The sequence below is a fragment of the Tachypleus tridentatus genome, chromosome 6 (genome assembly GCF_004210375.1).
Source record: "Tachypleus tridentatus isolate NWPU-2018 chromosome 6, ASM421037v1, whole genome shotgun sequence".
Taxonomy (NCBI): Eukaryota; Metazoa; Arthropoda; class Merostomata; order Xiphosura; family Limulidae; genus Tachypleus; species Tachypleus tridentatus.
In genome coordinates, this window is record NC_134830.1 from 98557074 (window position 1) to 98572610 (window position 15537).

Consider the following 15537-nt stretch of genomic DNA (forward strand, 5'->3'; position numbering starts at 1 on the left):
CAAATCTATGGGAAAGACATGAAAAATTCAAGTGGTCAATCTGCTTTTGAAAAGGTCAAATCTGTACCGTGCATTTACCCTGTATTAATAACACTTGACTTTGATAGGCCTTTTCTAATAGCTGTTGATATCATTGACTGTGGTGTTGGTGCAATCTATTAAAATCAGGCAACATAAGTATTGAATGTTTTGTTTGTTATTTTTCTAGAAAAAGGCTTAATTGCCACCAAAACAATTATTTTGCTGAGGATAAAGAAACATCGGTTTTAGTATTAGCTTTACAATATTTCTATGTGTATGTTTCTCTGTCATAACAACCTATTGTCATTTACACCGATCTTAACGAATTAACGTTTTAAACCAAATAAAAGGCAAAAGCAGAACTTTGTTAAATTGGAGTTTATTATTGCTCAAAGTGTATGATTTGAAAATAATTCTTGTTAAATGAGTTGATAACTCTATACTGATGCACTTTTACGTGCTATTTAATTTTATGATCATAATGTTGTTTGTATTGATTATGTTATGTATTGTCATGATTATTAAAGTTTTGTAATTTTTTGACGATGTGTTATATTTAATACATTGTTTGCAATGATATACGTACATATATACACAGACGCATGTGTATATGTACACTACATGGCCAAACGTATGTGGATACTCGACCGTCACACCCATATGTGCTTGTTGAACATCTCATTTAAATACCATGGGTATTAATAAGGAGTTGCACTCCCTCCTGATGTTATAACAGCTTCCGCTCTTCTGGGAAGGCTTTTCACTAGAGTTTGGAAGATGACTGCGGGGATTTGCTCCTATTCAGCCACAATAACATCAATGGGGTCGGGCTCTGATGTCGGGCGAGAAGGCCTGGCTCGCAGTCGGCGTTCCAATTCGTCCGAAAGGCGTTCGACTGGATTGAGGTCAGGGCTCTGTGCAGGCCAATTAAGTTCATCCCCACCAACCTCGGAAAAACATGTATTTATGGACCTCGCTTTATGCACGGGGACATTATCATGCTGAAACAAAAAGGGTTTTGCCCAAACTACTGCCATAACGTTGAAAGCACACAACTTTCCAGAATATCATTGTATACAGTTACTTTACGATTTTCCTTCACTGGAACTAAAGAGCCTAGCTCAAACTATGAAAAACAGCAGTAGACCAATATTCCTCCTCCACAACACTTTACAGTTGACACTATGCATTCAGGCAGGTAGCGTTCTCGTGGCATCCGCCAAACCCAGTTTCGTCCGTCAGACTGTCAGTTAGTGAAGCGTGATTCATCACTCCAGAGAACACGTTTCCACTGCTTCAGTATCCAATGGCGGTGTGCTTTACACCATTCCAGCCGACAGTTAGCATTGCACATGCGTGGTGATCTTAGGCTAGTGTGCGGCTGCTTGGCCATGGAAACCCACGTCATCAAGTTCCCGACGAACAGTTCTTGTGCTGTCGTTGCTTTCAGAGACAGTTTGGAACTCGGTAGTGAGTGTTGCAACTGTGATCAACCTATTTTTACGCTCGTGGGCTCGGCATGGCCAGGTGGGTTAAGACGTTCGACTTGTAATCTGAGGGTTGCGAGTTCGAATCCCAGTCGCACCAAATATGCTCGCCCTTTCAGCCGTGGGGACGTTATTATGTTACAGCCAATCCAACTATTCGTTGGTAGAAGAGTAGCCTATGAGTTGGCGGTGGGTGGTGATGACTAGCTGCCTTCCCTCTAGTCTTACTCTGCTAAATTAGGGACAGCTAGCGCAGATAGCCCTCGAGTAGTTTTGCTCGAAATTCAAAAACAAACAAACAATTTTACGTGCTACGCAGTACAACACTTAGCGGTCCCGTTCTGTGAACTAGCGTGGCCTACCGCTTCGTGGCTGAATTATTGTTGCTTCTAGACGTTTTCACTTCACAATAACAGCACTTACAGCTGACCAGGACAGACCTAGCATAGCAGGAATTTGACTAACTGACTTGTCGGATAGGTAGCATCCTATGACAGTGCCACGTTGAAAGTCATTGAACTTTTCAATATTACCCATTCTACTGCCAGTATTTTTTATGGAGTTTTGTATAGTTGTATGCTTGATTTTATGTACCTGTTAGCAACTGGTGTGGATGAAATATTGGAACCCACTAATTAGAAGGGGTGTCTATATACTTTTGGCCATGAAATGTATGTATAGAATATCTTACAGAAAAATTATCTGACGTCAATTTCTACTTTCAGTTAGGAGGTGCGATGGATTTATTATTATATATCCATTTTAATACCAATGTTTGTTTAAGTTAAATTTATACTTAGAAATGTACATAACTTATACTGTTAAACATGTATTGCGAAATCCCCGCCTATTCATTAACGTTGTAGAAGATTCTCGAGTATAAGAATCAATGTGTGTTGTCTGTAAATATTAGTGTATCATCTATATTGTTTTGCAGGCTGAAATTTTTAGAAAATTTACTTTCACGCCTGTAAACGTAACCAATGCGATGTTCCAAGAGACAGTATATATTATTAATTTGCTATAGTTGATATACTATGAAACCCAAAAGCTATAAATATGATTAACGCTTATCAATTGGGAACTTCAGGTGTACTGATCAGGACGTTTATAGATTTCGAGCACTACAAACAACTTAACTTCAGTGGATTCACATCGGACATTAGTATTTTTACGCGAACATTATATTTGGTTGTCCAGACATAAATGTTGTTTTTGAGCTGCAAAGTCTGGAAAGTGTAAACCAGTGTTGGTTCAACACACTTTCGCCAACGTGCTTCTGCTGTGGAAATCAGAGTTTCTATGGTCAATGAACTTCTGGAAAGCTTTTTCTACAGCTACCTGATTTTGAAAGCGTTTATTGTTCAAAAAGTTGTTAAAGTGCTTGAAAAGAAATCTGTAGGGGAAAGATCTGAGAAATAAGGTGGATGAGACAAAACCTCGATTCCCGATTTGTTTGATTTTTTGAGCGTCATCCTTGACAGGTTTTATGACTCCGATTTTGTTGATCTTCAGTCAGCTTATGTGTAACCTACTTATCCAACTTTTTCGTCATTCCAATCGCACTCAGGTGGTTCGCAATGCTTTATTTGCTTGAGAATTTCGGCCTTATCTGATGGCATCTCAGCTTGAGGTCTCATGATGTTTGTTTTGGTTGAATTGATTTTTGTTAAGGCAAAATCACACATATATTCTTCTAGCTCCCACGATACATCAGAAATCTATCGGATTTTGAAAAAATAAAATTAAGAAATGGAACAAAGCTTCTTAAGTTAAATAATAAATAAACGTTTTATTCCGAAAACTGTATAATCTCGAAGTCTAAGTTCAAGAGAGATCCAATTCAATCTAATCTTTAATCGACGTGTGTTATTGGGTTACAATAGTTTCGGAAAACTCCATTCTCGTCAGTAACCCTGAGCACATGTTAACCAAAGAGAGACTGGTTTGTTTTGAATTTTGTGCAAAGCTACACAAGGGCTATATGCGCTAGCCGTCCCTAATTTAGCAGTGTAAGACTAGAGGGAAGGCAGCTAGTCATTACCACCAATTGCCAACTCTTGGAATACTCTTTTACCAACGAATAGTGGGATTGACCATCACATTATAAATCCCCCACGGCTGAAAGAGTGAGCATGGAGGGTGTGACAGAGATTTGAGCCCGCGACCCACGGATTACGAGTCGAGTGCCTTAACCACCTGACCATGCCGGGTCAAATTCGTTTTGTATCATTTAATAAAAAATAAACAAAACTTCTATAACATTATTACATTTGATTTGTTTTAAATACATAAATGAAGTTCAACTTCTCCGTTTATTGGCCCTTTGTTAAAATGTAAGATAGCATAGACCTTTTGTTGTTTACACAGATTTTAGTTTCATATTGCAACGTGTACTGAGAGAACTGTGGAACTTTGTTACGTTAGATATTTATTCATTTGTATTCAGAAAAAGAGCCTAATTGACGTCATCGTATAGAAGGCAGGGCTTACTTTGTGATAACGTAAGTTACGTTTTTTCGTAGTTCAGGAAAGTTAGTTATTTAGTGATTGAGAGCGGGTCGGTTAACTGGAGCAAGTTGAAGTGAGAAAGATATTCAAAATGGAAAACTATACGAAATTTTAGATGCAAAAAATCAGGTAAGCGTTTGGGGATGTGCACTGATTTATTATGAAACCATGTTTAAACGTGTTGTAATGTTTAGTTTTACTTTTAGACTAACGTTACATGGCGTAAATTTAAGTTGAAGTTAACTATAATAATGTCAGTGACACTAGTGGTAGTGTAATGTGTAATTTTGTAGGTTTTAATTGTAATTTATTAGTACTAATATTATGTGGTAGTTCCTGTAGTTTTGTTCTAGTAATATTACTTATGCTAGTATAACTATGAGTATGACAAAACTACTAAGTTTATTTGAAAGATGGCTGGTATAGGTATTAAAACATTAATTAAAATACAGAACAACTTCCAAGTTTGTCTTACATTTACAATTACTAAATAAGATGAATTAAGACAAATTGCACAATTTACAGATTTGTATGCAGGATGTCCCCTTGTAGGTGGGTGGGGCCAATGGATACTGAAGTTTTTCCTTCACATTTGGAAGTTTTTACAGTCTACACCCCATTCTGCACTTGTACCTCATTTTTTTTTATAATGCCTTCTTTATCAGACAAACATTAAGGACAGATTCTTTCTTTTTCATTCAGAAAGGATTTGAGGAGCTTGTTGGCTCTTAAAGTCAGTTAAGAAGTTACATTGTGGAGACATCTTGGCGAAAACATGCACATCTAAACACAGCAAACTTCTCCTGAGGGTAAAGACTATTGAGGATATACCCATTTAGGTTGTTCCACATTCTATGTAGAATTCCTCACAAGGAGTTATCATTGAGAGAAACATCCGTGAGTTGGATATACTTGCTGGTTTCTCCAGCTGAGGAGTTTCAGCAGTATGATGTATCTCTACTTTTAAAGATTAAATTATGCTGTCTGTTAATGTTTTTGTATTGACATTTGCACTGTCACATCTGCCTGATTAGTGTTAAGGCAAGTTATCTGAACTGTAAGGTAAGGCATTTCCAGTGTCAGTGGTTTGAACATTCTAAGGCATCTTTTGATGGTTCTTTAAATGCTCGTTGTGGAGGAGGTAAAGACCCATGATACCTGTGAGTATGAACTGGACCCTCATGTCATTTGTGGTGGTTCCTACTCTTTATAGTTTTGTTCATTCACTAAGTGGGTAAAAGAACAAAGGTACAGCATTTAAGAAATGTAAACATTTTTTACCCTAAGGTGTAGAAGTTATTGTCTTCCATTCCATCTTGGATATATGCTGCTGCACTCCATTTCATTGTTATGGTGGAAGTGCTGAGCTTGTTTTTCTGTCACTCCAACAGTCTTGCTTTCAACATGTGAAGAGTATTTTCCCTTCTGTGGATGCAAAATTGATTCAGCTATGTCTACTCCTGTCCTTCCCTGTTGTGTCTAGTGACTGTGTGGGCTCATCTCCTTCAGCCCTAGGATGCAACAATTTTATTCATTCACACTCAGTCTCTGGAGTCTCCATTTTCTGACAGAGATCTGCCTAATTGACCCAGAGCAGGTTCCATGGATGTTGTTGGAGCTCTTTCTACTAAAGAGAAATGTCATGGTTGCAAACAGAAGGGTTCTTTTCTCAGTCCTACTTCATCTAAATAATGGCCAGTGTGATAAAATGGAACTGTCAGAATTTACATTCTAATTTGGGTGACATTAATGCTGGGATCAAATCTTTTCAACCTGTTTGTATTTCCTTACAGGAAACATTTCTGAGACCCTACTTACACTGTGTTCTTTTATCAGTTTTCTTTATACTAGAATTGCAGGTTGTGTGATAAGAGTCCATGGAAGTGTATCACTGCTGGTTGACCAGCATCTACTCATGTTGTTGGTACAACTTGATACTACCTTTTGAGGCTGTAGTCATCTGTATCACCATGGGTTGACTCAATACTGTTCCCTTTTTCTGTCTCTCGGGGTGACCATTGATCAGTTTGATGCTTTAATAGAACTTGTCTCCCCTTTTCATTTTGGGAGACTTTTTAACTTTCTTGACACAAGTACAGTCAGTATGATTGACCATGTGATCTCTCTGTACTCATTTTAAGTCTTTATAGATTTAATGCTTCTAACTTTCAGTGTAGTATATTTAACTTCACAAAATTTGGTAATATTTCAGTTAATATTACAAGTATTTTGTGCACAAAAAATCATTTGTTTTTGAGTATTTCTAATAAACTAATAAAGCTTTGCCCATGAATATATTGAGTATTTGTTATGAATAGTCCTTGTGCAAAGTAATTTTCATGTTAAGATTAAAATCCTTTTCCTCATCTCATAATAAGAAAATTCCTTTGTGTAATCTTTAAAACCTCCTAACTACATTTCATTTATTTTAAAAAAAAAACTTTGTTTTAATCTGTTACTTTCTGTAATCTGTCTCAAAATGGGATCAGTCAATTGATAGATCTTTTAACCACCAAAAGAAAAAGGTGAAATAAATCTAAAGTACCCTTTTTTTCTTCAAATTTTAACAGGGAACTACATTCCTTTATCCTAAATAACTCTAATCTTGTAACAGTATATAGCTATTTACAAATAAATTTTATTGTTTTATTGCTATTTGAATTGCCTAACTACTATTCATGCCAATGTAAGTTGTAAATCACTCTGGCCATGTGCAGCTCATGTCATGCTGTTGAATTATATTATCCACAGCTACTACAAAATGCTTACATGCTTGTTTCATGAAATGTTGTAACATTATTATTACTATTTATTTTACTTAATCTAATCTTACCTAACCTAAAAAAGATCCTTATTTTTACCATTACTTTTATGATAATAGTGAAGAATAAACATAAGAAATGAAGTACTTGCCCATTCTTCTTTATTCTTACTGTTGCAACCGAAGACACTTCAGCCTATTTATTTTATAATAATGGTAGAAATGTAGTAAATAATTATTTAATTAAAAAAAATGTCTCAAAGAACATAAATAATGAAAAGTAATGTTTAAAATAAATAAAATCCACATACATGACAACTTTATTTTCAAAGTTTACCAGAATTTCTCACCTACCCAATGTGACTTTTGTCAACATTGCTTCACCATGAATCACTTAATTTCTCTTGAAACCTCAATCAGAGAAGTCTTCCTCAAGAGAGAGCAACTTATTTCTGTCCTCTTGGATTTTGAGAAGGCTTATGTCACTACATGGAGATTTGGCATTTTGTGTAGCCTGTAATCCATTTTTATTTGTATTTTTTTTACTTCATAGATGATTCCAAATATATGTAAATTTGATTCTTTCCTATTATTTCACATTGGAACTTGGAGTCCAACAGGCTTTTTTCTTTTCAGCTCCTTGGTGTGGATTGATGTACATGGTGTGGGGACCTCCCAGAGAAAGATCTGTTCTTTCAGTTTATCTACCCACGTGTTTGCAGTGCGTAGGGACCTGTAAAGGGGAGGAAAGATTCCTGGTGGTTGAGGGGTCCAACCCAAACACACCACTCAGACCTTTAATTTCTGTAGACTGATAGCCTTGGGGAAGCCCCACCAGGATTAGTTAGCTGGTTTACTTGGGCTAGGGTCAACAAGTTCCAGCATTTGATGTTCTCAGCTGGTGTTATGGACATTGTATCTTATGTTGGTGTTTGGGTATAGTGCTCAAAAACCTTGGCATTGCTGCAGTGTCTTTGCTTGGCACTGTAATGCATCCCCTCATTGGGCTCCATGGTGGGCATTGAAATATTCTTTCTTTATCATGGATCCCCCAAATAAACATATAAATAAAATAATGAAGAAAACAGTTCATAGGTAAATGACCACATCTTGAAGGTTTTGAGCAGCAATCTGTAACCTCTAACACCTGTACTTCATTTTCTTATACTACATTCTCTTTCAGATATACCTTTAGGACAAATGTTTCCCTTTTTCATTCAGAAGGTACTAGAGGGACTTGCTGGCTCTCCTAAGTTAGTCAAAAAGTTTTGCTCTGGTAACATATTTGGTGGAAACATCCACTCCTAAATAAAGTGAACTCCTCTTGCATATGAAGGTGATTGGGGATATACAAATTGAGGTTACTCCCCATGCTGCTTTGAATTTGTCATGAGGATTTATTGTTGAGAGGGATTTGAAGACCGTCCCTGGATCAGAGATCCTCGCTGGATTCTCCATCCAAGGAGCTCCTACAGTGAGGTGTATCTACACTTGCAAAGGTGGAATTATGATGCCCACCTAGTCAGTCTTTTTACTGCTTTTGATCCCTCAATTTGCTCCACTTTACTTTCTTTCTCTTTTCATGGAGGGTTAACAGTAACCCATGAGGCAGTGGTTATTTTCTACCATTTTGAGAGAGACTGGCTGTGGTCTATGCCACTTGTCTTGTGTGTCCAGGTGGAAGCTGGATCAAGCCAACTGGTCCTCTTTAACTGCTTTCACAGAACTTGATCTTGCCATGCCTGTAAGCCATCAGTAGACTACTGTGTGGTAGCAGTGACTGACTATTATATAGGCAGTTGCTCAATGTATTCCTAAAACCTCAACACTTTTTCTGGGATATCCTCGTCTGTGATGGAATCCTGACTGCCACATGGCACGGAACGCTCAAACAGAGGCCTGGGATACCTTTTGTAGGTATTCCACACTCTCAAACTGCATCGCTTTCCTGCAGGTATGTGCACATGCTCTGCAGGTAAGATGTCAAAGCCAGCAGGAATCTGGATTAAATTCACAACCAGCATCTCTTTTTCTAACCAGTTCCAAAGTCATATGGGACAAGATTCGAAAGGTCAGTGGGCAGTATAATTTTGTCCCCCTTCTGATGGCTAGGAAATAACTGATGCCCAGGGCATTGCTGATACTCTCAGTGAAAGCTCTTGCTGGGTATCTAACCTTTTTTGCTTTATCCTCTACCTTCTTAGCTATCAAGACTTGGATAGAGAGATCACCTCTTTCCTTTGGGACTAATAATTTCTGACTATAATCACCTTTTTACAATAATGGAAGTCAAACTAGCCCTTCATCAGTCTGGTAGTACATCAGTCAGACCTGATGATATACACTACGAGATGCTGTGCCATCTACCTCCTGCTTCTGTTGCTATTCTTCCAATTGTTTTTAACTGGTTCAAGAAGGAGAATGTTTTTCCTGATGCCTTGCACCAGGCTATTGTCTTACCTCTATGCATTCCAATTGCTGTGATGAGCTGTCTCTTAAGACATTAGAGAGGATGTTTAATGCTTATTTTGTTTGGTTCCTTGAATAAAACAACCTCCTCTCCACAACGTTCCATCATGGAATACCTGATTTGACTTGGAATTTCAATCAGAGAAGCTTTTCTCAAACGATGACATCTTGTATCAATATTCTTTGACCTTGAGAAGGCTTATGATACTACATGAAGGTATGGCATTTTGTAAGACCTCCACTATATGGGTTATGTGGCTATTTGCCTATTATTATTAAAAACTATTTAATGTGCAGTCGATTCCAAGTTCATGTGTGTTCAACACTTTCCCGTGTTTTTCTACAGAAAGTTGGAGCCCTTCAGGGATGTGTTTTGAGTGTCACACTTTTTAATTTAAAAATTAGTGCCATCACTGAACAACTCCCTCTTATTGTTGTGAACGGGCTGTATGTTGACGACTTCCATATCTCACGTCATACATGAGGTATATTGAGTGGCAGGTACAGACTGCCCTAAATCATTTACTGAAGTGGACCACAGCAAACTTCTCTCTCTCTAAAACCATTTGCATGGACTTTTGCTGCCAATGGAGTATTCAACCCAATCCTTAACTCTATGTCTATGAAATTGTTCCTCTTGTGGTCCCTGAGACAAAGTTCTTGGGGCTTATCTTTGACCTTAAGCTGATCCTTATACCACACATCAAGCAGCTATGAGTCAAAGGTACAAGTGCCCTGAACATCCTCCATGCTTTTTCTTCCATCACGTGGGGAGAGGATCGATATTCTATGCTAAAGATATATTGTGCTCTTATTTGATTGAAATTGGACTATGGGTATCTGGTATAAGGCTCTGCCAGGACCTTGGACTTAAAGATGCTGGACCCTTTTCATCATGAGGAGCTTCAGCTCTGTATGGAGACTCTCTGCACTTCCCCAGTCCAGAGTTTGTACACAATCTGTACATTGTCTTTACTGTATGCTTCAAAACTCTGATCTTTACCACCTGAGGTTGTGTTCCTTCCCCAGTGGCCTCTGATTTATCAGAACAGATGATCTACCATTGTTCTTTTTGACCTTCGTATCCAGGTGCAGTTGGATGAAATGGGTCTTTCCTTGGATGACATTGCTATATCCATTAAGTAGCCCATCCCTCCATGACTTATCTCCATGTGTGACCTTACTTTGAGTCATCTGAGAAAAGCAGGTACTCCAAACTCTTTTATTTGTTGAATATATTTTGAACCATCTTTTCATTCCCATTTGTATGGGTGGTTCAAAATCAGGTGACTCTGTGGGCTCTGATGTGGTTTTGTGGTTGCACACAGAGTCCCTTCTACAGTTTCTGTGTTTGCTGCAGAATTATATGCCATTTCTCTTGCCCTGGATCACATAGAAGATAAGCAGTACTCAAATTGTACTATTTATACTGACTTGCTTAGCTCTCTACTGACCATGGAATTGCTTCATGTTAGTTCTCCCCCTATTCTCGCTTATATTCAAAGCTGACTGGCCCATTTCTCTTTAACTCCTACTTCTATTCAGTTTTTCTGGATACCAGGTCATGTTGGTATTCATAGGAACGGGCTTGCCAATAACACAGCTAAATCTGTCTGCTTTGGCACTATCACTGCTGTGCCTGCTCCATACATAGCCTATGGTCCTGTATTCAAGGCTTGGCTCCGTGCCAGTCGGCAGTCAACTTGGAGTGAGCAATATGAAAACACGCTTCTCCAGATAAAACTCTCTATGGTCTTTGGCTGTCTTGTTTCTGTAATGATCAGAAAAAGTTGTCCTCATTAGACTACACATTAGTCACAGTTTTTTAAATCATTTTCTTTTATTTTGGACTTATGCACCAATGTATGGTCTGCGTGTGATGCTCAGGTCACAATAGTCTGCATTTTGCTGTCATTCAGGTTTACCCCTAACACTGGACAGTGTCATTGGCAATGATTACACTATCCACTTAACAAAAGTTTTTAGTATTTTTAAAGGCCTTTGTTATTTTTAATGCTAATTATGTTTTCAACTAAAAAATTGGACCTTGTCTTAATGTGATTCCTTTTAAGAAATTTTAACAATTTTGCTTTTAATATTTTTACTAGTTTCATTGTAGATAGCCTAGTTGCTTTGCACCATAAAATGCCAAAGGACCAACTGGATTTGTTCCTACTTGGGCCTGCCAATAATTGATGCTTTTGGCACTTCTCTCAACAACAGACTTTCCATCTTTGTGTTTTTGGTGCTTTGTGTAGCTACTTTGACTTTCAATGCCTTTCACCACAACTGATATTATCTATTTTTATTTATGCATCTTCCATTTTGCCTTCTCCCTTATATCTTTGCTCTGATTTACAACATTCATTGTCAGTTCGTATTTGTATCCCCCTCTTTGACCAGTTCAGTCTTTGTTTCCATCTCTTTTTCCAACTGGTATTTAGGACACTTCATTTTCTTTCTTTGCCTCAATCGTGGTCCAGGTTCTCAAAACCTGTATCCTTCTTATTTGTAGTCATTACAAAAACTGAAATCTTGTTGCATTGGTTGCCTGCCATGCTTCATATCACAGGTCTTTGATCTTGTTCCCTGACCACTTATTTCTTCTTGAGACTGTAGTGGCTCAGGAGGTAGAATTTACCGTTATTCATGCCATGAATTCCTATTCTTTCAGGGATCTGTAATCCTGTACATTTACTGAATGAATTTAACTTGTATGGACTGTATATTCCTTCCAAGGATGGATATATTTGCTGGTTGTATTATATCTCATCACATTAAATTTACCATTTGATTCACTCTCTGGCTTCACACTTTTGATGACCATTGGACAACATCTTCCAGGCTAGAATGTGAACTGTGTCCAACATCTTTATCTCCCATTATTTCTACCACCTGGCAGTTTTTTTCCTTCCAGTATATTGCCTACTTCCAGTCTACTAACTGTCTTTAGTGGATAAGTATCTATTTTATTTTGATCCCAATTTCTACTCCTGCAGTATTTAGGTTTTGGAACAAACTCATTTGCAAGTGTTGATTCATGGTATTATTTTCCTAGATCTGCATAAAGATGAGTAATGGAAAGCACTATTTGCTGTTACTCCTTATATGCTCACTGTTGAGATGGAGTTTTCTGTAAGACTTCTAAAGTTGTATATTGGAGATCTGTGAGAAGTTAATGTGGTAGTGATGTAGAACACAGGGCAGGTTTATCTATGTTAGTGTTGTGCAGATTGCCTTCTCATATAATATACCAATTCCTTCTGGTCTGGTCAGATTGATAGGGAAAAGTTTGCTTCTCCTGTGACAGAAATGGACAGTGGTTCCCATTCCTGTAGGAATGTGGTTAATAAATGATAAAACAAAATACATACAAATCATATTGTGTGATCATTTTGTTAGCCACACTACACGTTGTGTTCAACTAACTGGATGTGTGCAAACACTTGGTAAGTCATACACTTTTCTTTATCTATCCCTGCAGACATTAGTTTCATTGCTTTCCTTCTTTCATTCATCCAGCTGGATGAAGAGTATACCTGTATGAGATGGATATGATCTATGAGCATTTCCTCTCTAGTATGACCCCACTATAGAATGCCATGCTGTTATATGATAATAAAGAATGTTTTTTTAGGAAAAGTAAACAATTTATTTTAAGTACCTTTACTTTTCAAAATAATTTACTTGAATCTAGTGCTATATCAAAATCGTCATAGTGGACAATTAAATTGAACAGAAAAACCTAGGTATTTATCTTGTATCTTTTTAAAAATTACATAAAAAACCTAAAAGTTGTTTTATATAACAAGTCAGATGAGTTAAACTGCTGGAGACAATAACAGCCCACTGTTCAGTGCTATAGAATGGATCTGAGGTTTCACAGTTTGTACCCTGTACTAAAAAAAACTGAGTCTTACACGTGTGCTTTAAAAGATTGATGATCAATTCATATAACTTAATTAGTGAAGTATTTAAGTTTGTAGATAGTGGTGTTGACTAGTTCCCCTTCCTCTATTTTGTTGTTAAAAATGAGAGATAGCTAATGTAGTTAGGTCTTGAATGATTTTGTGTGAAAATCTGCAAATAATCGTAATCATCCTTAAAAAATAGTTTCCTTAATTCCAGTCTCTTTAAATGAATTAATTAATAAATAAGTTTTGCATTAAACTTTGTGCCTCAGTTTTATTATTGAAAATATATCTTAAGAAAGCATTAATGACAGGTAGAGCTTTCAGTATGACAGTCAAAAATCTTGTTTCCTGTCCAAATAATTGCATCTGACCTCAACTGTTGCCAATAAAAAATTTCAAATTGTATAAGGGATAATTTCTGTACAAGTTTAGTTATTAAAATTCTGTTTTTGTGATACAGTAATTACTGTTGTCAATTGTCTTTACTAGTAAGCTGTTCAGTTTTAATTTAATTATTCTGTGTGTCAATTTAAGTTACCAAACCCTGTGTAAAAAAGGCAATTATTTTCATCAAACTCTTTGACCTAGAATAATTTTTACCCAGCAATTTATATTTAGAATATTGTATGTTTAAAATTTGTAATGCTATTACTGGTACTTACAATCTCTCCATTTAATTCTGAGTAATGTTGTTGACCTTATTAACCAAGACTTCATATGTTAATTCACAGTTTGAAGCTCAAATGTGATATTTGGTGGTATGAAATAGAAAAATATTACAGCAAAAGATGAGATTTATTGATCTGAACTTCAAATTAAACTTGATTGCTGATTGATAACTTATTTCTCATATTGTCTTTATTATAATGCAAATTGGTTATATCTTTAGATTTGAGTTTAGTCACAAAAGTATCATCATAGAAAATCCAACGTAATGTCAAGCTTAGTGATTGTCCTGTATTTTCAATTTTTAAGAGTTATCAAACATTGAACCATAGAATTCTTCAGGTATTTCTAGTTAAGTGTGATGATTATATTCTTTTCAGCTGCACCTGCATGACCTACTAATGTCGCAAGTGAGTAGGTTACAAAACAGGACACTAAACATAGAAAGTGAAGTCAAATTTGAGGTAATCAAAACTCATTTCAACTACATTAGAAAAGGTAGTGTTTGAATGATGTGTTTTGTAATGCTTACCAATAGTGTATTTGTTGTAAACTTCAGTATGTTAATAATGACTGTGTAGAAACCAACCTGAATGAAGCCTATTTGACTTTTTTTTCAAAATACATATATTCTCACTAGTATTAAATTTGCTAGTACTATTGTGATATTATGATGTGTGCTGATTTCCCCTAAAATAGTTGGGTAGAATCTGCAAAATAAGGGTGGGGTGGGGATTGATAGAAGTTCATAATGTAAGTGAATTATGACTCAGTTTGAAAAATGAGAAGGACTGGACACAAGATGTAACAAAATGAAATTACCTTTTCACAAAGTAAAATACAATCAAAATTTAACAAGTGTGCATCTTAGCATTATAAGGATAATGCCTTTACTGCAGATTTACATACCATAAAGTGTAAAATTGGGTTAAAAAACTTTTCCAGTGAAAAAAACATGACATGAAGCAATAATTTTATTTTTCTTGGAACCTGTGTACTTTTGTGTACCTTTTTAAAGGAAGGTTGTATTTTTAATATAACACCTGATCTGCCAATAAAAGACAACTGTACTTTCACATGTCAACTTCACATACATCTTTCCCACAATAAGGCACACATGACCTAGGTGAATGACCTAGAATCAAATGGAATTGCTTCTCTCAGTACAATATATAAAATGTCAGTCTACAAGCAGTGTAAATACTAAACATTCACAACATAGAAATTGTAAATAAAACGGATTTCATCGGAGATGAATACTAGTTTAAAAATACGAAGGGAAATACAGATATCTAAAAAAATACTTGAAAATAGTCTTTCTGTTGACGAGTTGTATGCATTTCATAATTTTATTATATTTTCAGTGAAAAAACATTTTTTAATGCCAGTTCATCAGTAAGTAGTGTTTTAGAACTACATGTAATCAGATATTATAAATTTTGGTACTACTGTAATAAGTATACTGTATGTGAATATTGTGAAGTATCCATAGATGTGGAGATAAGGTTATAAAGACTAATTTTCTTGTCTGAATAATGAAACTTGTTTATAAGCATCATTGACATGCATAGTAGGAAGTGCTAACAGATATTTAACTTCGCTTTAGTTTTAAGAAAATTTGAAGAGAAAACTGTTCTTCAGTAGAAATTGTTTAAAATAACTTGATTGTCCTAAGAGTTCACCAAGAACTGCTTTGTATTTCTGTCAT

At 36.3% G+C, this 15537-nt stretch overlaps 1 protein-coding gene across 11 annotated transcripts in view; it reads left to right on the plus strand.

Moving 5' to 3' along the window:
• Nucleotides 1–3924: 3924 nt before the first annotated feature.
• The window catches only part of LOC143253153 (plasma membrane calcium-transporting ATPase 2-like), a 212120-nt gene continuing 200507 nt past the window's right edge, over nt 3925–15537 (plus strand). For 2 of the 11 annotated variants that reach the window (XM_076506513.1, XM_076506514.1), the window contains exons 1-2: nt 3926–4148; nt 14210–14327. In XM_076506513.1, coding sequence (XP_076362628.1) covers nt 14231–14327 — 97 coding nt within the window. In that variant the 5' untranslated portion in view covers nt 3926–4148; nt 14210–14230. Of the gene's footprint in view, nt 4149–14209; nt 14328–15537 lie in introns of all 11 variants that reach the window. The other 9 variants (XM_076506505.1, XM_076506501.1, XM_076506506.1 and 6 more) reach the window with 7 other exon arrangements.